The sequence below is a fragment of the Pangasianodon hypophthalmus genome, chromosome 14 (genome assembly GCF_027358585.1).
Source record: "Pangasianodon hypophthalmus isolate fPanHyp1 chromosome 14, fPanHyp1.pri, whole genome shotgun sequence".
NCBI lineage: Eukaryota > Metazoa > Chordata > Actinopteri > Siluriformes > Pangasiidae > Pangasianodon > Pangasianodon hypophthalmus.
The window spans coordinates 2,806,030-2,829,107 of record NC_069723.1 but is presented as its reverse complement, the minus strand read 5'-3'; the positions used below and the strand labels follow the sequence as shown (position 1 = coordinate 2,829,107).

Sequence of the window (23,078 nt, the reverse complement as noted above, 5' to 3'; positions counted from 1 at the left end):
ATCCACACACACACACACACTTCCATGCAAAAATGCACTGAAATCATTAATCAAAGGGGGGGAAAAAATGCATGCAACTTTTTGGATCCTTTTGTCACCAAAAATAAAAATAGTGCTTGCTTCAACAACAACAGCAAAAAAAAGTTTGCGCTCTGTTTGATATAAAAATAACGCATGATGCATTTTAACCCAAATACATCTCAACACTTGCACAAAAATACGCGAAACTATCCTTAAAAATAACTAAGCGGAGAGACGAGTTCACCGTGGTGCGCGTGCATTTCTGATTTGCCGTATCTGCAGTACGCAGTTTTATCCCATCTCGTATCTTACACCGGAAATGATTCTGTCCATCAAAATCCCTGTTCAGACAAAAACAAACAAACAAACAAACAAAAAAACACGACATGCACTAAGTTCGGGCAGCAATAAAATGATCACGTTTCATTGATCTGCATTAGTTTTTACCTGGAAAACATCCTGAGTTCTTTTTTTTTTCTTCTCCTCAAAAAGTAAAGCATGGTGTTGGGTGCATTGTTCTTTACAGGGCCTTTACATGGGGGGAAAAAAAGAAGTATTGAGGGAAAAAATCTTGAGACATTCTTTGCACATAATAGTGTAAAGATTCTCAAGGAAAAGGACATTGCGTAGTGTTTTCTGGGACATTATCACATGTTCTACCTACTTTTGCATTTTCTTTATAGAAAAATAACTATATTTATAACTATACTTGTACCTTTTTTTTAATTTTTTTTTATTTATTTTTTTTTTAAAAGATTTGTGGTTCTTCACCCCAAAATAATTTTTTAAATTAATGGATAGTACATTTAGAGTCTGTTCACAAACATAAAATAAAAAAAAAAATAAGATAATGCACAGTGTATTTACTCAGAAGTAAAAGGGATGTGGGTTTTTTTTTTGTTTGTTTGTTTGTTTTTTTTCTACTTCTTCTTCTTTCTGCTGCATCTGAGCTCTTCTCCTGAAAAGATAATAAAAATAACACACTCAAGTAAAATTCTACACAGTGGATTAAGTGTGAAAGTAATGCAAGATACTACATTGGAAATTCTTTTTATTAAAAAAATAAAAAGTAGTTAAAAATGAATGTAAAAAAGTTAAGTAAATGATGCACGATGCATCATGTTTGTGTGTGTGTGTGTGTGTGTGTGTTTGTGTGTGTGTGAGAAAAGCATACATGCTGCCTGGTTTTACAGAAATAAAAAGTATACTCGGTGGATTAAGTGTAAAATTAATGTGAAAATACCACAAGATCTATTTTTGCAGAAGTTAAAATAAGTGACTCGCACCTTCACGTCCTCGGGCCAGAAATAAAAATTCTGCACACACTTGTGTCAAGTTTTTTTCTTTTCATCGTAGAGATGATACGATATCCCCGTTTTATTCCGATACTAAAACCTGGAGTGATGAAATGATTAGTCAAGTCTCTTTTATATGTAATTAATTCCAGTTTTAAAAAAAAATCTCTTCCTAACACAATTCCAGACTTTTCTATTTGTTAGAGAATCAGATTGAATTAGTCTGTTTTTTTTCTTTTGATATCTGATCCAACATTTTTGCCTTTTTTTTTTTTTTTTTGGCTGGGTATCCGATCGCTGCAGTCTCTCCTTCAAACCTTAAAAGCATAAATAAAGCCTCTTGCATCAGAGTTCTTTTTCTAAAAATAAAATGCACCATGTGTGTTGTTTTTCCAGAAAAGTAAAAGTTATAAAAGTTCTATATAGTGAAAATAATTTCCTAAAAGATTTAAATAAAAGATACTGGACATTACTGTTATTAATAATAAAATAGTGTATTTTGTTTCTTTAAACAATTGTTAAAAAAAAAAAATTGCAAAAATATTGCAATTAGAGCATCAGAGTCTTTATGCAGAAATAAAAACAGCAGATTGCACAGTGGATTAAGCGTAAAAACGAATGCAGGATGCCTTTTCCACAAAAGTATATATTCAGATAACGAATGGTGCGTTCTTGTTCTGGTGTGTGAGGTCTTGTGTGTGTGTGTATATGTACATAAATGTAAAACGTATAACTAAAAGTATGCATGGTGCAAGTTTTCCGCTTTCGAAAGGAAACTTGATGCAGGGTGTATCTGAGATCTTTACTCAAACGTAAAAAATAAAACAACGAACACATTTGTATCCTTTTAACAGAAGTGTAAGTAATACATGGTTCAATTGTTCACGCGTGTGCTTTATTTTTCCCCCTAAAGTTCTTTCTTACAGTGTATCTGGGTTTTTCAATGCACGGCATCCGGGAAAACCAGTTCGATGGCCCTGTTCTGAATGTCTGGCAAATAGCCATTTTTTTTAAAAAACAGAATTTGGTGCAAAATAACACGAAAAGGTGTTTATCAGTAGCGAGTGCTTTAGTGAGCATCATACAGCAGCTGGTTTTAAAAATTACTGGTGTAAAACCAGGAAACTAGAGACCACGGAAAGTGTGTATGCTGTGCTATGATTCGCAGGTTTAATTCGAGCTAATGGAAGACTCTTAGATGCTTCACAACTTTTACCACGTGCTGTACGAGTTAATGTTTTATATAACTGTGGTTCAGCTTCATCCGATCACATGCAAGTTCATTTTGTGATATAAGTAGCTAAATATTAAATATACCTAACACATTACGTCTTATTACATCTATATTATAAAGTAAACAGTGTGATCTACAGTTTTTTATTTTTTTGCTGGTTTGTTAAGGTAAGTCTTATCTAGTGTTCTTCTGGGAAAGTAGAGAGAGGAAGATGATCAGGATTGGAACGCAGCCATGTAGAGAATATAAACGAGTGAATTTTCTTGCATCAGCACTTGCGCACGAGGATGATGATGAAACACTAACAGTAAAGGAAGTTTGTAATCTGTTCAGTCTATAGCCAGCTGTGGGGTAATGAGTGCATCTTGCTAATACCTGAATCGAGAGTTGCTGTAGTCTGCACTAAGGTGCTCTATTTGCTCAGCGAAGCCGATTACCTTTAAGTAATCTGATGTGTGTAAGAAGAAGAAGAAGGATGATGATCGTAATGAACAATATGGAGATGTTATTGCAGTGCTGCTCATCTTAATTTAGTTCTGTACTGAGGAAAGAACAAATCGTGTTTAGTCCTGAAGGTTTTGTCGTATCCACGTGCCATCAGACTCTCAACAAATTCTTCGGGTACTGAAAAAGTAGCTCCAGCTTCTTAGGTTTTAACCCTGATCTCCAGTTACGGTTTGCGTGAAGCCTGGTTTCCTCTCAACGCCCAAAAACATGCTAGTATACTCTAATAGTCTAACAGTTCCTCGGTCCTCCCTTCTTCAGAAATCGATCAGAATTTGCTATCATTAAGGATGTAGTTGTTTCAATAACTGTGGGTACAAATAAAATTCTTTCATGAAAGTCAGTTAACATGCCAAATCAGGTGATGAGTAAGAATCTTGTTTAGGCTAAAACATGCGTGTTTAAGCGTGTGATGTACACATGTAATCATGTCTCTGTAAAGTGACACCTCGGTGAGCAAGGACGCACGCTTATATCCTCGTCTCCGGCATCCATTCACCGTTCCCTCAGAGGGAGGAGCTAAGTAGTGAGCAAGGGAAACAAGGAAGAACTGAGAGGAGCCCAAAAATTAGTTAGACCTCTGGACAAATGGATGTTCTAGTCCGCTTAGCCAAGACCAAGGGAAATGAGTGAGTCTTCGAGATACCAGGAAGGGGAAGACTGTAGCTGTAGTCCTTATCCTCTGCTGATAACAGCTATGATGTTGAAGTTGAATTATGCTGGCCTATTTCTTTAAACATATGAATAATCCAACTGACTAGCTGTTTCTCTGTTTTTTGTGTATGTTCTGCTTCTCCATAGCTTCTTGCTGCCTCTCACTGTGGAGTTAAAAACGTCTCGTAGAAAATATCGTGAAGAATCATTCCAGGATTCCATCTCTCACTTTCCCTGTGACTGCTGACTGCCGACCTCTCACTGCCCCTTCCCTGCGCCACTGGCCCTTCGTTGGGCCAGAGCCATGTGAAGCTTTTCTTATGCAGCTCCTGAGTGGACTGTAAGACTATTGCAGTAACACCCCCAACCTCTGGGGGGGCATCTTTAAGATCGTCCCCTTTCCCAGTCCTACACTAAAGGTTACAGCCCTTTTCCTTGAACCCTCACCTCAAGAGGACTCCGTTAGGGTTCGCCATGATGTTCCGGGACCAGGTGGGGATTTTGACAGACTGGTTTAAGGGCTGGAATGAATGCGAACAGACGGTGGCGCTGTTGTCGCTGCTCAAGAGGGTTTCGAGGACCCAAGCACGATTCCTCCACATCTGCCTGGAGCACTGGCTGGCCGACTGCACTGAGATACACTTACTGGAGGCTGAGGCCAACAATGCAGGTATGTTGTTCAGGAGTTGGGTCGTTCCAAAGTGCTGAATTCATTCCGAGTTCCCAAACGTCTATTAAAAATGTGGAGGAAGGGGGTTAGTAAGTTGCTCAAAAGGCCATATTGTCCAAAATTCATGAGTTCGAATCCTGATGATGCCACAGACATCTGTGACTGTGGCCTCTCTTCCCAATCAATCAAAACAACACCTGCCAATCATGGGCGTCTGTGAGCTCGAGCATGCGAAAGAGGGCCTGACGGCACTTTCCTCCGAGTGTGTTACGTTGCACTGTGACGCGGCATGAGCAGCGTGGAGTTGTCTTGTGATAGGGAAGAGTTAGCTAGTGGGAATTGGCAAGACTAAACTGGGGAGAAAATGGAACTTTATATTTTGAATCCCAGTGGGGTTCAGGATCTTCTGAAAACTCTTGGAAGTTCTTGACACCTGTCCCAGTGAGATGTGTGTAGTACCATCTCAGTAACTGCTCAAAAATAATTTTAGGGAACAGACCTTACCTATTTATGTAAAGATTCTATTAAAACCCTTTCATAACCTTTTCTGTCTCCAGCCATAGTGAGCCAGTGGCAGCAGGAGCCCAAAGAGAAGGCCGTGTCACTGCTGCTCTCACATCTCCCCCTGCTGCAGCCACGTAACAGCGAGGCCAAGTGCGAGTACATGAAGCTGCTCCAGCAGGTGCTGAGCCACACCATCGAGAGCAGCCTGTTTGTGGAGGAGAGCCGCCAACTGCTCTCCTACGCCCTCATCCACCCGGCCACAACGCTCGATGATCGCACCACCCTCGCGCTGTGGCTCAACCACCTTGAGGAGCACTTGTCAGCTCGACCGCCACCTGGACCATACCACCACCACCATCACGCCCGACAGGGCTCGGACGAATGGACAGGTCCAACCGAGTCCCTGGAGGTGGCACATGCCTGGCACGATAAACCGCCGTCCACATGTAGCTCGCCTGCCGGCCAGAACGGGCACATGGCCTTTCCCGGGGCGGGTGGAGTGCCCTCCCCCATCAACAGCACAGGTCAGTGTCGTGGCCGGAAATGTTTGGAAAATATCAGAAGTTTGGGAAGCGTATAAGTGTATAATCACAGTGCGGATTGGTAGTTTAGGAAGCGTATAATTACACTGCGGATTGGTAGTTTAGGAAGCGTATAATTACACTGCGGATTGGTAGTTTAGGAAGCGTATAATTACACTGCGGATCGGTAGTTTGGGAAACGTCTAATTACATTGCGGATCAGTAGTTTGGGAAGCGCATAATCTCTCTAAGGATGGTTAGTTTGGGAAACGTATAATTACATTGAGGATTGTAGTTTTGGAAACGTATAATTACATTGCGGATCGGTAGTTTGGGAAGCGCATAATCTCTCACATAATCTCTCTAAGGACGCACCTGAATAATCACGGTGCAGATCGGTAGTTTGGGAAGCGTGTAAGTACACTGCGGATCGGTAGTTTGGTAAGCGTGTAAGTACACTGCGGATCGGTAGTTTGGAAAGCGTATAATTACACTGCGGAACGGTAGTTTGGTAAGCGTGTAAGTACACTGCGGATCGGTAGTTTGGAAAGCGTATAATTAGCGGAGCTTTATGAATAGATGTTACCGTTCCATGTTAAGTGTGGTAATTAGTTGTTGTTTTTATCTTTTAGGCCTTTCTGGTCAGGTACAAACAAGCTCAGTGACACGCACGATGTCTCTTGTTCCTGCCAACCAGCCGGGCTGCAGCTCGGATTGGCTCGGCCAGGACGAAGTGGGTGGGCGCCAGGGTGCCACGGGGGCGGAGCATGCACCACTGTCTCCACAGGGCAGTGTAGCTTCGTCAGGCAGCGAACAAACAGAGGATCAAACCAACACACGGAACACGTTCCAGGAGGACGGCAGCGGCATGAAAGGTGAAGCTTTTGTCCTGTAAATTAAATTTTAGTGCCGCAGTTTGTTTTACTCAAATCTAACTTTCACAAGCTGATGTGTTATATGTGTGTGTCCTAGATGTGCCAACGTGGCTAAAGAGTCTCCGTCTGCACAAGTATGCGTCCCTTTTCTCCCAGATGAGTTATGAGGAGATGATGGTCCTTACCGAGCAGCATCTGGAGTCACAGGTCAGTGTTTTATTCGTCTTCTACTGTTCTTTGAGAACAACTCTTTCAGTGAAGAAAGTATGACCTGCCCTTTTTAATTTAGTAGGCGTGATCTTGGTCTTGGTGAAGAAGACGTTGTCTTGAATGTGTTTTTCTTGATCAATCGTGGTGCGTGTTTCAGGTGGAGTACTGTTTAAACAGTTCTGTTTGCTCTGTGGGTTTTTTCCCTTTAATTTTACAGAATGTGACCAAAGGAGCTCGGCACAAGATAGCGCTGAGCATTCAGAAGCTGAGAGAGCGACAGAGCGTCCTCAAGTCTCTCGAAAAGGTGAGCCTCGCAAAAATGTCCTGCACGTTAATCAAGTTTTTCTTTGTATACGATTCAGCGATCTTTAATATCGCAATCTTCCACAGGATATCCTTGAAGGCGGGAACGTCCGGAACGCCCTGCAGGAACTTCAGCAGATCATCATCACGCCCATCAAAGCCTACACCCCGCCCACTTCTGCCCAGAGAGAGGTGGAGCCTGGAGCCACACCCACCGACAAGGCAGCCAATCCTGTGGAAGAGAAAGACGCGGCTGTAGAGGGCTTTCAGAGCCACAATCCTCCACCCTGTGACGGGGAGACTTCGTCCACGCCCATCTCGGAAGGAGACATTCCTGGGCAGTTTACGCGGGTGATGGGGAAAGGTGACGACGCCTCAGAGTAGCTTGTAGTTTGGGGAGAAAAAAAATATGCACAGCAGTGCTGAACGTTCTGGGGTGTGTGTGTGTGTGTGTGTGTGTGTGTGTGTGTGTGTGTGTGTGTGTGTGTGTGTGTTTCAGTGTGTACGCAGCTGCTGGTGTCACGGCCGGATGAGGAGAACATCAGCTGCTACCTGCAGCTCATCGAGAAGTGTTCAACACACGAGGTGAGTCTCCGCGGAAAAACGTTTACCGAAATTTGGAAAGTGTTTTTGATGTTCAGACTTAAACTACATAACTAGAACTTTTTCTAATATAATTTGACACTTCCTGCTCCTTCTAGCGATCATCAAGCGATGAAACACTGAGCCTGTTTCACTTTTAAATGCATCACGTTACAGAAGGAAATTTGAAGAAAATGATTTGTGTAATTTGCCCCTAATTTAAATAGAAGCAAGATCTTTTTGTAATTAACCAAAGTTTTGTAATATTGTATTGCACAGAGTGATTTTATTTATGTTTTGAAGATGATTTGAGGATTTTTGAAAAAGAAAATGATGATAATTTTTTTAATGTAAGGTATTAGACTGAAATGTAGTTTGATCTTTATCTTGTGTGTGTGTGTGTGTGTGTGTGTGTGTGTGAGTATAGATAAATATTTTTTTATTCTGCGAAGTCATTTATATACTTATTTATATTACATTTTATGAATTAGATAAATGAAGGCTAAATTTATTTAAAAAAAAAAAAATAATTAGAGACTTTTGTCTTGTTTTTGAGTTAAGGATTCAAACAAATTATATTTTTGGTTAAAAATAATAATTAAATAAATTAATTGTTTCTTTTGTTAGTGTACTGATGTACAGCTGGTGTTTAAAATTAGCTGAGAATATTTCCTTAAAATAATTTATTTATTTATTTATTTAAATTTATTTGAGTATAATAAATGCTATTTAAATTCTATTATAAATTATGTAAGTGTTTTTTCTTTTTTAAAACTGAATAATGAGGGTTTTTTTTTTTTTTTTTTTTCAAAATATGTTTAATACATTTTGGAGTTAACCACTTTATTTGTTATTAATATTGTGACCGCTTCTATAAATAAATATCACTGTACTGCATTCAGGTGGAGGAAGTCCAAGTATGCAACACTGTGCTTTAGACACACCCTCATAATTCTCCTCGTGTGTGTGTGTGTGTGTGTGTGTGTGTGTGTGTGTGTGTGTGTGTGGTCTTTAGGCGTTCACAGAGACGCAGAAGAAGCGCTTGGCGTCTTGGAAGCAGCAGGTGCTGAAGCTGCTCCGCCTTTTCCCACGGAAAGCCATGCTGGACATGCCCGTGTACCGACAGAAAGGGTCTGTCTCATTCACTCGCTCCTTCTCTTCTTATCTTAGTGCACACGTTCTGTCTCAGTGCAATAACATTTGGCAGATGCTCTTATTCAAAAACAACTCGGGAGAATTAGTGATGTTTATAGTGTTTCCTTGAGTTTTGGGTTCTGCTTCACTTCTGAGTCACTTTGGAGAATCTGAAAGCAGACCGTCTTTGTGTGTGTGTGTGTGTGTGTGTGTGTGTGTGTGTGTGTGTGTGTGTGTGTGTGTGTGTGTGTGTGTGTAGGTGGGCGTATGGTTCGAACTCTTTGCCCACAGCAGGCTCTGTGGGTGGAGGCGTGTCTCGGCGAGGACAGAGACAGTTCCCCCTGCCCCCTCGTGGAGCTCCGCTTCCCAGCCGCATGAGCATCATCACACACTCTCCACGACACACACTCGCCAACCAGCCGGCCCTCAGCACACAGGGCAGACAGGTCAGTGTGTGTGTGAGTGTGTGTGTGTGTTTCCATGTTAGTGTACAAGAGAGAGAGCGATGATTGAGATACTGGGCCGGACGGTATCGATGTGACGATGTGGTGTGTGTTTTAGAACCTGTGGTTTGGGAATCCTGGAGGGAGTAACAGCATGCCGAGTCAGAGCCGGAGCTCCGTACAGAGAACACACTCCCTCCCTGTACACACATCTCCACAAACCATGCTCCTGTTCCAGCAACCAGGTACACACACACACACTCTCCCTGTATGTTTCTCCTTACAGCTTGGGTGTAAATGTGCGCACACACACACACACACACACTCTCTTTCTCTCACACTTGACTCCTTTGCTCCTTTTTTTTTTTTTTTCCTTCCCAGAATGCTCTGTTCCAGGGACTGACCTGGAGATCAACCCCACGCTGGAGTCACTGTGCCTCAGTATGACTGAACACGCCTTAGGAGGTACGGCCAATCACAGCACAGCTTTACACACTACTGTCCAATCAGACACTGGATGCCTAACCCTGTATACGCATGTATACACACACATATAACCAGCCAGAGCATGACTTAATCGTGTATCCTGGATTTGTCCATTTGCTGTTTATAGCCAGCGTTATTAGCGTGTATGAATAAACTAATTACAACAAAAAAACCTCACACTCTCCAGTTTAAGTGTGTTGTATTATCCATCACACACAGCTATCTAGCAAAAAATAGTTCAGTGATGAATTTTTGACCACGTGTAGCTACAGTAAAATGAAAGCTGTGCTCTTTTGTCTTTATAGTGCACTATTTTCAGGATCAGCCATTTTGTAGTGTTGGCTGAAATCATAGTGAAGTTCCAGTGCTTGTTTTAATCCCATAATGCACTGCTGTTGGTGGTGTCCAAATGATGTCTCTATGAAATACCCAAAATGCTCTGCCCCCCAATTTGCATGCACCCTTGCCCCATCTGAGGAGTATGTCATGTTACTATGGCAACATCCCTTCATATTCTCGAAAACCGTAAAGAAGAGATGAATCATTTTCAAGTCGGTTCTACTGTCACGTGTTTGTAACTAGTTGGTTCAGTTACTTTATTATGCTTAGGGTTTGACGGCGAATTAGCTAACGTGCGCGAACACAGCACTAGGTTTCTGAAATAAATGTTATATAATCTATATAATTTGTCTATTATATACAAGTCTATAATTTGATGAAAAAAAAATTCTCTTTATTTCCAATACAAGTGACACATTTAAACACAATTTTATGTATAGCCCCCAGGTAGTCCTGTAAATCCAGCTGAAAAACACTGTTTTAGTGTTCATGGCAACATATTAACTCTCTCTCTCTCTCTCTCTCTCTCTCTCTCTCTCTCTCTGTGTGTGTGCAGATGGAATGGACAGAACGTCAACAATATGAAAATAAAAGCAACGGGAGAAAAAAAAAAAAGGAAATTTTGCGATCTCACCCTTCTCTTCACGCATGTGTGGCCCGGAACGCTCAATCCACGCTAAAAAAAAAAGGAAAAAAAAAAAAAACACCAAACAATTCACTACAAAAGAAACAGCAAGAAAACGAACCATGTACATGTGCTCTTGATATTTTTCTACTTTATTATACTAAGTTTATTATAAAATGGAATACAGATGACTATTATATGAGAGGTGGCGGCGTGTGTGTGGACTGCAAAGTCAGCGTCCTACTCGCATCCCAGAGGAAAGGAAGAGAAGAGAAACATCGCCGGGGTGAACGTTGTGCGTAAATCGAGTGAAAGGTGAAAGGGCACGAGGGCGTGAGCTCGGCTCTGAGGGTTTAAGAGGAGAACGAATGATTTGGTGCTGATTTTAAGGGCTCATGGCCTGTTCTGTTGCTCATCCAGGAGTTGTAAACACACACATACACACAAACACAAAGACACACACACACACATGGTTTCTGAACCACCTGCATGTTTAAGCTGCATTCACAAGGACTTCTTATTGTCACTCAGAAAAAAACAAAACAAAACAAAAAAAAAACATGCTATTCATTTAAATAAGAACAATGCTGAACAGACAGCACCAAAAATTGCGCCGCGTTGTTCGTTAAATAAATAAAAAAAAACGGAACGTACGCCGACACGTTCGCGCGTCAGCCAATGGGAGATGATCTCAGTAAGGCTTCATTCACGAGGAAGATGAAGTCCAAACAGTCCTTGTGAACGCGGCCTTAATGTTCACGGTGAACATGGATCAACATTTCCTTCCTTTTAACCGATCCCTGCCTTGTGATGTCATCATCGTGCGCCTTTGACTCCTGCTGATGAACCGGTGTGACTTCCAGGCTCTACATTTGAACGTTCGTCGCTAGTGTTTAGCTGTTGTCAACCTTTAAAACGCAAAAAAAGAAGACCCATAAAAATTAAACAGTTGCTTGATTGGTTGCAAAATGTTGAGCTGTAGCTATGAATGCGAAGTACTAACAAAATACTAAACCAGACCGCTTGGTTGATTTCATGTAAATATGGTCAATGTTTCAATATTTATTAATATTTTGCTTTGTTTATGGTGTGAGATGAGAACAACACAACAGCCTACTTACTGATGGATAATATCTGTGGGAAGAGTCAACGGTGCACAATGATGACATCAGAGACTGGTTCAAAGAAATGTAGATGGAGATCGTGTTCACCAAACACACACACACACACACACTTTGTACTGACACGCTGCATGAGAAGCTTCTGGGCACTTTGTGAATTCCGTTGGCAGAATTATTATTTTTTTTTAATTATTAAGAGCAACACAAACTCTTTGCATCATCGATGGTTTGTTGTTGGCTTTTTTTTTTTTTTTTTTTTTTGTACCAGTAATTACTGTTGTGTGATGACGAATCTCTGGGGGAGGGAGAACAATTTCAGCGATGCGGTTTCGGTCCCGACGCACGACGAGTCACAAACTTTTGACATTCCATATTTGGACGTCTGAAATTTCCAGGAAGAGCGCGCACGATAGTCAGCGTGTAGAACATTGTGAGAACTATTTAGTACATGACGGCCCAAGAACAAAACAAAAGGCTAGCTCAGTGATCAAGCTCAGTGATTGGCCGATCGGAGACGACTTAAGCTCCGCCCTTGCTGCCTGTCTCTGGGCGAAATCACCGCGCCATCGGGACGTGTTTTTATCGGATAAATTGGCGTGATCTGAAAATTCGGTCAGCTTGTTCACTACAAAGTGCACCACTGTAGGGGTTTACATTCATGACTTAACGCATAGTGGAGAGTATTCACTATAGATATATCTATATCTGTCTTAATTCGCGTTACGCACTTCAAATAAATGTAAGGAATAAGGAGTCGTGCAGCTTTTACACAATTGCAGACACGTTTCAGTTTTGGACGAATCTGTCCTCTTCATACCTTTATATAGGACACCATATTTATAACTTGCTGGCACTTGCGTTTTTGGAAAAAGAAAAAAAAAATCAACCGATCACTACAGATGCTACGCCAGAGTTTGGCTCACATGACTCGCTAAATCTTAAGAAAGTTTGGAAGTCTTTATTTCTTGCATTGATGTGTTTACAAAGCAGAGAGACACTTAAAACTGATCTTTATGAAGCAGTCGGTGGTGGAGGTTTTTTTTTTTTTATATATATATATATAAAAGGCGGAGCTGGACTCATATGTTCCTTTTCTTTTTTTTTTTTTCTTTTTTTTTTTTCTTCCCCCTTTCTCAAGCCAATATACCCTTTCACTCACCCCCCCCCTCTCTCTCTCTCCCTCTCCCTCACTCCCTCACTCTCTCAACCCAGCCCTGGTTTGTATTATTTTTTTCTTCCCTCCTCATCTTCATCCTCCCTCCCTTACAGTCAAGAGATTTTATGACTCACAACACAAAAAGGTGCTTATATATAAATATATATATATAATAAATTTGTTTTTTTGTTTGTTCCGGGTCTCATATAATAACCTCCAATGGTACAGCCCGCTAGCGTGATGAACTGTAAAAGTCTTAAAGGCCATTTAAAAAAAAAAAAAAAAAAAAAGAAAGAAAGAAAACTCTGAGAGTAGTGTGTACAGGTCTCCGATTTGCTCTTTATTTCCTGCAGAGCCTGATCTGTTTTTTTTTTCTAGTAAAACTTCCATGAAATCTATGTTTCTGAAATCTGTGTTTCACTTTTTTTTTTTTGTCCTTGTTAATTTTGGACGCACCGTTTCCAGCACCCTCACTACATCACCTTTCATGAGTGATTGGGATGTGTGTATTTACGACACATTCGAGCGGGACTCATTCATCAGGAAGACACTTAGCGTTGACGGAGTGTACAGTCAGATCAGCTTGAATGAGCGAGTTAGCTAGACGATCTCTCGCATGCCTCACAGGTCCGGATAATGAGGAATAAAACACTTGGCACGTGTCATGCTGTTACAGAAAAATAATCAACGACATGGGTGCAGCGATGAAGCAGAGCTAATATCACCACCCTCTTAAACGATATATCCCAAAATGTTCATCTTATCCCACAATAATTTGGCAACATTTATCATTTTTATTTATTAAAGACTGACCAGTCATACTTTTTATCCATTTATAGTTACATTTATGTGTTGTGGAATGTCCACGAAGCATATTAGTTCCTGGTGTCAATTTTTTTTCTCTCGCTTGAAGTTAATAAGGCAAAAAAAAAAAAACAGCTTATCACCAAGAAACCACGAAGCATAAACTCTTCTGTCCTGAAGATGTCGAAAAACTTAGTTACAGCTTTCCCTCTGATACTGGAGACTCCTTCCGTAAATGTTAAATGTCCACTCTGAGAAAACTTCACCGTATCAACGATTAAACATGTTTTTTTAATCCGTTTATGAGGAGCGTCCACCGTACAAGTCGCTAAGTTATTATAGAACAAGTGCATTAATATAAACTTGAACTGTCAGCTGCTGTTACAGGAAATTAATCAACGTTTGATCAATCAGAATCCGGAATTTAACAGCGCTGTGGTATAAATGAGTAATAATATGATTTGAATCAATGCATCAGTCAAACAAATGTTTTAAAATATAACATCTTTCATGGCTTCTGCGCACGTTAATAAAGTACTTCGTCCTCCATTTTGTAAGGATCGTTGGCACCATTTGGGCAAATTCTGTTCCTAAAGCTACAGCGACACCGACTCGACTTCACTGGCTGAGAAAGTAATGGAGCGGTCCAACGGTCCACGTCTAACAACACACACAGCGCTGTGGCTTTCTCACACACCTTTAAAAGTCATTGAAGGTACATAACTGAACCTTAGGTACCTTTCATTACCCAGATTTCTTCTGGAAGATCAATAAAGTACATCTAACTATCTTATTCTAAAAAGCACTCGCCTTTCTAAGTAAAAGATGCATACTAAAGGTACAAGAAGGTGTACGCTTGATGGTACAACTGCAGTAATGAGATAAAAAAGTACAGTTTGGTGCTTTTTGGCGTTTCAGAGATTGTAACACGACGCTCTGGAGATGTATACGAAGGCTCGTGTTATGCTAAGTACACCGTCGAGGGCGTGACGTCTAACTAGAAATAATATAAAGTACAGTTATTCTTTCCCCTGTCAATCACAGCGACACTACCCAATCGTGGGCGTCTGTGAGCTCATGTATGCAGAAGAGGGCAGATAGCGCTTTCCTCGTAAGAGATAAATGCTGCACTGCAATGCTGCCTACATTGTGTCTGGTGTAAAGTTGCAGCTCCACACTTAAGCTTTAAGTCCTATAATACTTTAAAAATTCATTTCTACCAATTTCGATTATTAATAAAACTTTAATATCTTGCTTTGTATTGAGAATTCTGCAATACTCAGCTACTTGTATTGCATTTCTGCTGGCACACAAAAAGGATGGATGTGTTTGGGAAGGATGTTACATCATCATATATGTATATCTTTGGGTAGAAGATTCTGCTAAATAAATGGCGGTGAATTTATAATATTAAGGATATACCTTACAATGACAACAATGTAGACAGGTGTTTACATTTTACACAGTAATGTCAAATAGATCACTTTAAATATTGCTACTTTTTAAAAGAATATGGAAATAATACATAGAGTGAAAGTCAATGACACAGTGTCCTTGTTGTGTAAGCTCTCTCTCTCTCTCTCTATATATATATATATATACACACACACACACACACACAGTCTCACTGTGGCTTCAGCAAGTGTGTATTTCAGCACCACATCTCCTTGGACAGCTCCGCCTCCACCTTTACACGCCACGCCCCCCACACAGGGTTGCCAGGTTGATACTAGTTCCTTGCAGTTGGAACAAATTTAATCATGATGAGAAATATGGCTTTGGGCTCCACTTAGCTATAAGCTACATTAATACTTAACATTAACATCAATGTTTAGTTTAGATGCTAAACTGTGAGATTTAGCATCCCTGCGACTTTTATGTCTGATATGCATGAATAATATGTGTTTATAGTAATTTGGTCCACTTTTTTAAAATGGGGACCTGGATGGACGAATGAGGAATTATCATACATAAATAAAATTACTAATTATTTTACTATATAGAAGTATTCGGTCTCATTTTATCAGTCTTTTAGTAAAGTTGTGTTTAAATGTTTGTCCAAGTGAACCAAAATATTTTCTCCCAGATTTACAAAATTTTCAGAAAAATGATTTCTTTGTACTCGTGTGCGTGTGTTGATCACCAGTAAAGTGTAAAGTGCGTTCCTGATGCAGCTCATTTGTGTGCAGACACGCCCACAAAACCCCATAAAAGGGCATGTGCACGGACAGCTAGGAGCACAAAATGAACAGTCAGAGTAAAGGCTGAAAAACAGCAGTAGGTATTTTGAGTCACTTCTAGCTGTGCCATTTATATTATTTAATTAATGCTGATAAAATAAAATGACTGGTTTTCACAAAATGTTCTCGAAGGTACTCTTAGTCCCTGAACTAGCATGAGGACGTGTTTTTGATAGAAACTCCAAAGCACTTTTATAAGTGGTTCAGGGCGTCTGCTAAACGCTGTAAACGTAATAAAAACATAAAATTTATGAATAAATTGTATAGTTCGCATTCAGCTTTAGAAATGAAGACTGTTGTTCCTATAGCAACCAAAAGAGTTTTTTTTTTTACTTTTTTCCACATAATTTATTTATTTTGACACTTTGTAAAAAAGTCATTTTTATTGATTGATTGATTGATTGATTGTAAGGAGCTGTAATAGTCGATTTGATGCGGGATTTTGTAAATCAGGTCACTCCAATCTGGCAACCCGGCGTTCAGGCTCCACGGACACGGTGTTCGGCTCAAATTCCTGCGCTGAATCCGGTTTAAGGACGAGTCTGAATTAAACCACGTCTCTGAAGTCCAAGGTTAATCCATCATGCTCCTGCTTTTCCCTGCGTTATTGTGCATTTTCACAGGAGGTAAGACTTCACTTTCGCCTTTTTTACCCCCAGAGGAGTCGCAGTTTGTCGCAGTCGCGTGCACGCTCGCTCTGATTAAATAGCTTTAATTTATTCAAATATTATATATATATATATATATATATATGTACATATAAATATTTTTTTCCATAAAAAACGAACACCTATCTGTTAAGACACGACGAACCTCCTAGCAAGAATCAAATTTGATTTGTTTATTTGTTTATTTTATTTTATTCGGTTTGTTTTTATAGCACTCGGCTTCATCCCAAATGCCTCCCTTTCTGGCCACACAGTACACTAGCTTAAACTCCTGCGTCATTACTGCGCGCCCTATAAAGGGCTCCTATGTAGGGTGTAAGGAGACATTTTGTACTTTCAAGAAATTATTAGATTGAGGACAGACAAAAAGGCTAAATACGTTATATAAAACTGTTTATAAATTGTTTACTTAAACTATCTACGCATTACATAAGTCATAAGTAACCGTTAGTTTATATTTTTCCAGACATACTCTAACCTGACCTAAAATCTCAGGTAAAGTAGCCGTTAACGGTAGAAAGACTGCGGTCGAATCCCAAATCTCTTCCTGTTCCCTTCACACGCAAGCATGAAACTATGGCGCGTGACACCCTAGCTAGGGCACTCGACGACCAATAGGGAGGCGTTTGGAATTCGACCGTTATGCTAATCTCCCTCGCACGAGAATGATCGGTCTCGCGCCAGTGGCAGGTGTCAGTGCACGTGACTACCGGTTTGTTTTAGGTCGCATTTCTGAATAATTTAAAAAAAAAAAAAAAAAAAAAGAAAGAAAGAAAAAAAGAGCGAGAGAGAGAGAGAGATTTTTTTTCTATCGAGGAAAGTGTTTTAATGAATTGTTGTTTGTTAGTTCGTTCATTTTTATTATTATTATTATTATTAATTTTATTTATTTATTATTTATATTTATTTATTATTATTAACTTTTTTTGACGAAGGTGAAAGGTTATATATCATTTAATTTGTCAAACTGTCCAAAAAAGGAGTCTGCAGTTTAAGGCTGAATCCCAAATGAGTAACTAGTGGTCATCTAGTGCACTAGATAGGTTGTAGAAGCCTAGAAGGTTGTTTCACAGAATATTTATTATAGTGCACCTATGTAGGAAGTAGAGACACATTTGGGATTCAGCCTAAATTTATCGCGCTGAAGATTTTACGACGTGTAAGCTTGAGGGCGAAAAACTTTCCTAACTTTTTGACAGCTTATAAATATTAAAATATATATTAGTTTTTTATTTACTACAATACAACATTTAAATTTACGTTTGACTTTAGTTAATTTGTCAAATTAGGGCTTTTTACAACTGTCGCCTTGTAGCCTAGGTAACGGTTGCTGGGGCGGAAAGGAGAGCTGTGATTGGACCATGTACGGCGCGCGAGGTATAAATCGCGATATGATTGGATAATTCACAGCTCATTCAGTCAGAGTCAGCTTTCCCAATGACGTAATTTTTGCTGTGAACGATTTAGTCGGTTCTAATAGTCTATCACTACACAACTACATTTAAAATGTTTAGTTGTGAAATGTTAGAATTGTTCTACGTTTTTAATTTTTAAAAGAGGCGTTAATGTAAAATACAAAGAAAAAAAGTCATATGATGAAGTGGAGTCACTCTTGCAGCCCTGAAGTTGATTATTTTCCTACAACAGCATGTCCTGAAGTGTTTTATTCCTCTTACACCACAGCGATTTGCAAAAAATGACATTTTTTAAAAATTATTTATTAAAGAAAGACACATCACACTTTTTATTTGTTTATAGTTACATTTAATGCTGTTCAACATCCATGAAACAAGTTAGTTCCTGTTCTCAGTTACGTTATAGCAGCTATAAATAGTCGTTCTTAGCTGATGACTGGAGACTCCTTCCAATAAATGTTAAACGTTTCCTCACAGAAAACCTCACCATATCAAAGATTATACGTTTTTCTTTGTGAAATAACATGTTTCTAGTATTACGTGTTTAGTGTCTGCCATACACGCCCCTATTACTAAAGAAATTACATTACATAAAGTTAATCAACATTTATTAAACAAAACGTTTTGAGAATTTAAAAGTGCTGTGGTGTTATTGGTATTAATTTTCGTTTTTTTCCTCTTTTGTTTTTCAGTCGGATGTCTGCCCGTGTTGGATGTGAAGGTCAGAGCCATGTTCATACATAAATATTCACATAGCCGACGTTCTTTCCTGTAGCTGCCGTTGATTTGCAATGATTACCTTATACTTTACCTTATAAGCTGGATTTAATAATATGTTAACAGGTGTGTGTTTTTAGGGAAGCAGTTGTCTGGAGGATGCGAGTATGAGAACAGATGGACACTGGCCCCCCGCAGGCTGTGATGGACAGGTGACAGGTGAGCTTCTGACCCCGCCTACCAAAATACACACTTTTAAATATCAATTTCTTTCTTTCCTTACTACAATGTTGTCTACATTAGATAAGTTAGAATCATTTTTTCAAATTGGTTATGATTAAGTAATGTGTGTGTTTGTGTGTGTGTGTGTGTGTCTGTGTATGTGTGTGTGTGTCTGCTTTTTTCAGATGACATTTTGACAGCTGAAGAGCGGCATCAGGGACTGCTGAGAGAGCTACAGGAGCTGGTTGAACATGGTCAGTGTACAAACACACACACAGACACAGACACAGACACACACACTTAGCCAGCATTGTTAGGCTTTGTTTGCCTTGCTTCAAAGATAATCTGACATATAAGACATTTAAAGCAGCCAAGGGGTGAGAATCCACTTTCACTGGTACTGACAGGCAGAGAGGCCACGCCTCCTTCACTGAGACAGGCAGCGAGGCCACGCCTCCTTCACTGAGACAGGCAGAGAAGCCACACCTCCTTCACTGAGACAGGCAGAGAAGCCACACCTTCTTCACTGAGACAGGCAGCTAGGCCACGCCTCCTTCACTGAGACAGGCAATGAGGCCACGCCTCCTTCACTGAGACAGGCAATGAGGCCACGCCTCCTTCACTGACACTGACAGGCAGAGAAGCCACGCCTCCTTCACTGAGACAGGCAATGAGGCCACGCCTCCTTCACTGAGACAGGCAATGAGGCCACGCCTCCTTCACTGACACTGACAGGCAGAGAAGCCACGCCTCCTTCACTGAGACAGGCAATGAGGCCACGCCTCCTTCACTGAGACAGGCAGAGAGGCCACGCCTCCTTCACTGAGACAGGCAGAGAGGCCACGCCTCCTTCACTGACACTGACAGGCAGTGAGGCCACGCCTCCTTCACTAACACTGACAGGCAGCGAGGCCACGCCTCCTTCACTAACACTGACAGGCAGCGAGGCCACACCTCCTTCACTGAGACAGGCAGCGAGGCCACGCCTCCTTCACTGAGACAGGCAGCGAGGCCACGCCCCCTTCACTGACACTGACAGGCAGAGAGGCCACGCCTCCTTCACTGACACTGACAGGCAGCGAGGCCACGCCTCCTTCACTAAGACTGACAGACACGGGTAAGCCCCCTTTAGTGTGAATGGCTGACACGAAGGCCACGCCTCCTTCACAGACACTGACAGGTGACATGTGCTTTGGCAAATAAGTAATCCTTGACACAGCCTAACCCTTGTCTTTTTTTTCAGAGCTTGAAAGAGAGAGTGAATACACTCGTGAGACGGAGGAGTATGACCTGAACGACATGGATGACCAGGACGACAGGAGACAGGCTAGACGGAGGGATGAAGAACAGATAGAAGACAGGAAACAGGGGGGTGAAGAAGAAGAGGAGGAGGAGAGCGCCCGAGAGCTGGAGGAACTGCTGGCTGAAGAGATCCGGAAGAAAGAAGCGGGGAGAAAAGACGACGCAGAGCTGGAGGAGCTGAGAAAGAAGGAGGAAAAGTCAGAGAATGATGGGGAAGAGGAGGAGAAGGAGAGGAAGAAGAATGAGGCGGAGCTGACAGCAGAGAAGGAGAAGGTGGAGCATGAGCTCCAGGTGCTGACGAGTGACGAGACGAAGATGAGGGAGAGGCAGGAGAAGGAGGAGGAGCTGCAGGAGCTGCTGCAGAAGATGGAGAGAGCGAAGGAGGAGCAGGAAGGGCCGACGGAGGGAGAGAAGGGAAAGGAGGAACACACAACCCCTGAGACAAAAGAGCCACAGCAGAAGAGGGAGATGGAGAAAGCGAGTGACGAGAGGACGCGGCAGTTCGAGAAGGAGAGATACAACGATGACGAGGAGGAGGAGGAGGAAGATGGAGATGAAGAGGAGGAGGAGGAACAAGACGAATCAGAGGTTTTAAAAATTAATTTTAAAATATCCATGTAGGTGCTATATGCAAGCAATATTTGTTATTGGAAAATAATCAATGATGGTTGTGTGATGAAGAGAAGTTGATCGTTTTTCCAATAACGTTTATTAAAGGATGGTACGCCATACTTTTTAACATTTAATGGTGTGAGACATCTGTGAAACAAGTTGACATTGTGTGTGTGTGTGTTTGTGTGTGTGTTTATGCCAGGAGCTGCTGGAGATCGAAGCCCAGTTGAGGAGAGTGGCTGCCGAGCTGAGGAAACTGCACCGGGGTTAAACGCACACACACACACACACACACACACACACACACACACAAGATACAAGCCATAACAGTTGCTCTTTATAACACACACAAACACACAGTAATACACAATTTCTGTCTGTAATAGTTGCAGTGTTAAGTCTTAGTGATGTGTAGTGTGTGTGTGTGTGTGTGTGTGTGTGTGTGTGTGTGTGCGTGTGTGTGTACACATACACACACATAATTCTATATTTATAATTCTATAAACAACACATTTACAATAATCGTTATGAATCAATCCAGTGATTAGGTACTAATTAACACAAGCCAAAATGAATCAATCTGAGTCAAATGAATCAATGAATCAAAATAAGTAGATCAGCCAAGACATGTTCGGTGTGTGACATTTGCAAGGCTAATGTAGCTAACAAGTAGTGGAAGTTTATAGCCACCAGTTTAGCATGGTGTACTGAATGAATGAATGAATGAATGGGCTTTGTGGAGTTGTTCAGTGAATCAAACAGGCTTTCTGACTCTGGCTTGAATGACTCACTGTTATGTATAAAAACACTGACAAAAGGACGTCGCAGAGCTAAAAACACTCCCCAGATTAGTTTCTCCTTCAACACATAGTTTAGTGTCACACAAACATCAGAAGAGGAGGTGTGGCCTAAAGTGATTGACTCAGTGATTCATTGATTCAGATGCTAATACTTTGCAAATCGTAGCTGATCGAGCACATTTTTGCATAAAGAGAAAAACTGTATATTTTCTTTTGATAAGTCTAGTTATCAGTAATTGATAGGACTCGAGTCGTGTATAATGTGGTGTGGTTTGTGAATTGATCTCTTATTTAATGTGCGTAGTGTATTGTGTATTTGGCTCTTACACTGTTAGAACGCTTTCAGACTGTTAAGCGAGAGCTGTGTGTGAGGCTTTTTGCAGGGAACATGGCTCTGTGTGTGTGTGTGTGTGATTGTGTGTGTGTGTTCATGTAAACTATTGGGAACATAACACTAAAAATCCCATAGTGGTCTTATCAGAACATTAGCATTATCATAGCATTAATCATCAAACAAACAAAACAGAGCTGTATATAATATGCAGAACACTGGCAGGAAAGTGTATGTGTGTGTGTGTGTGTGTTTTGCTACCCCACATTCCCTGATAAAAGCATCTCTGCAGTTCTCTCAGTATTAAACAAGCCAAGGACGATGGGGCTCCCAAGCCATTATAGCTCACACACACATAAATACTCTTGGTAACATTGTGAGCTTTATCTCAGTGTTAAGATCAATCTATCATCCTCTGATGAACCTCTTGCTTTTTTTTTGTACAGTGGTGTCAGTCAGGGTACACAAACTATTTAAACGATTTTAAAAGCAATGCACTTTTTTTTCCGTTATGGTTGCTAATACGGTTAATGTCTTAGCCTGCAATAAGCGTCGTTTAAAATGAAAATGTTTATGTATATATGTAACGTACAAACCACAGACACTTTACAATGGTTTAAATGAGTATTAACAAGTAATAAAAAAGTGAAGTAATATCATATTTAATATACAATGCTAATATACAGACTATATATTGCACATGTAAAGAAATCCAACTTAGAGCTGAATGTGTGTTATTTGTATTTTATTGAGTATAATGGTCATTTTAAAAAATGAGCTTGATCGATGGTATTCTGTTAATAATCTTCTTCTATTTATCAGTAATTTATGTGAAGGAAAAAACAAAAACGAAACTGTGACGTCAGAATTGGTCGCGTCCCAATTCTCGGCATCTGTACTTGCGCACTTTGAATCTCTGACTCAGATTAAGACAAGACCAGTTTGTGATTTTACAAATAATGGCTAACATTAGCACTTGTGTTGCTTTTTTAATTCAAAAATGATACGATAGGTTTTTGCATCGACATGCAGATCTGAAGAAAGAAGGCAATAAGTATAAGTGTAACATATCAGTGGTCATTTGAGAGGGCAGCCATGTTGATTTGTTCATTGTAAGAAGATGAATTTGGTGTGTAATATGACTAAACTCTCAAATAAATAAAAAAACACAATGAACACGTGGAGACAGCAGTGTTTCAGACTCTTCCTTTGTATCATCTGTGCTATCACAATCTGATTGGTCAGAAAGTCTGGGTTAATTTTCTGTATGATTTTCTATATTCTATATAT

At 40.5% G+C, this 23,078-nt stretch overlaps 2 protein-coding genes across 3 annotated transcripts in view; both read left to right on the top strand.

Moving 5' to 3' along the window:
* LOC113544523 (protein Smaug homolog 2) overlaps positions 1-12,980 on the top strand; it is a 14,586-nt gene extending 1,606 nt beyond the window's left edge. The window contains exons 2-13 of the mRNA XM_034310743.2: positions 3,856-4,378; positions 4,936-5,406; positions 6,036-6,278; positions 6,376-6,485; positions 6,706-6,792; positions 6,879-7,155; positions 7,291-7,376; positions 8,389-8,504; positions 8,767-8,953; positions 9,069-9,195; positions 9,332-9,415; positions 10,332-12,980. Of these exons, the coding sequence (XP_034166634.1) occupies positions 4,183-4,378; positions 4,936-5,406; positions 6,036-6,278; positions 6,376-6,485; positions 6,706-6,792; positions 6,879-7,155; positions 7,291-7,376; positions 8,389-8,504; positions 8,767-8,953; positions 9,069-9,195; positions 9,332-9,415; positions 10,332-10,360 (2,013 nt within the window). The 5' untranslated portion in view covers positions 3,856-4,182 and the 3' untranslated portion in view covers positions 10,361-12,980. The remainder of the gene's footprint in view (positions 1-3,855; positions 4,379-4,935; positions 5,407-6,035; positions 6,279-6,375; positions 6,486-6,705; positions 6,793-6,878; positions 7,156-7,290; positions 7,377-8,388; positions 8,505-8,766; positions 8,954-9,068; positions 9,196-9,331; positions 9,416-10,331) is intronic.
* A 3,209-nt stretch (positions 12,981-16,189) lies between these two features.
* On the top strand, positions 16,190-22,972 carry LOC113544504 (cilia- and flagella-associated protein 251). 2 transcript variants are annotated; one of them, XM_026943345.3, is made up of 6 exons: positions 16,190-16,347; positions 18,497-18,525; positions 18,662-18,740; positions 18,929-18,997; positions 19,987-20,633; positions 20,860-22,972. In XM_026943345.3, the coding sequence occupies exons 1-6, from the start codon at positions 16,305-16,307 to the stop codon at positions 20,926-20,928; spliced, it is 936 nt and encodes a 311-aa protein (XP_026799146.3). In that variant the 5' UTR covers positions 16,190-16,304; the 3' UTR covers positions 20,929-22,972. The 2 variants fall into 2 exon arrangements, with proteins under 2 accessions (XP_026799146.3, XP_026799147.3); XM_026943346.3 differs by having other exon boundaries at positions 16,228-16,347; positions 18,648-18,740.
* The last annotated feature ends 106 nt before the right edge of the window (positions 22,973-23,078 follow it).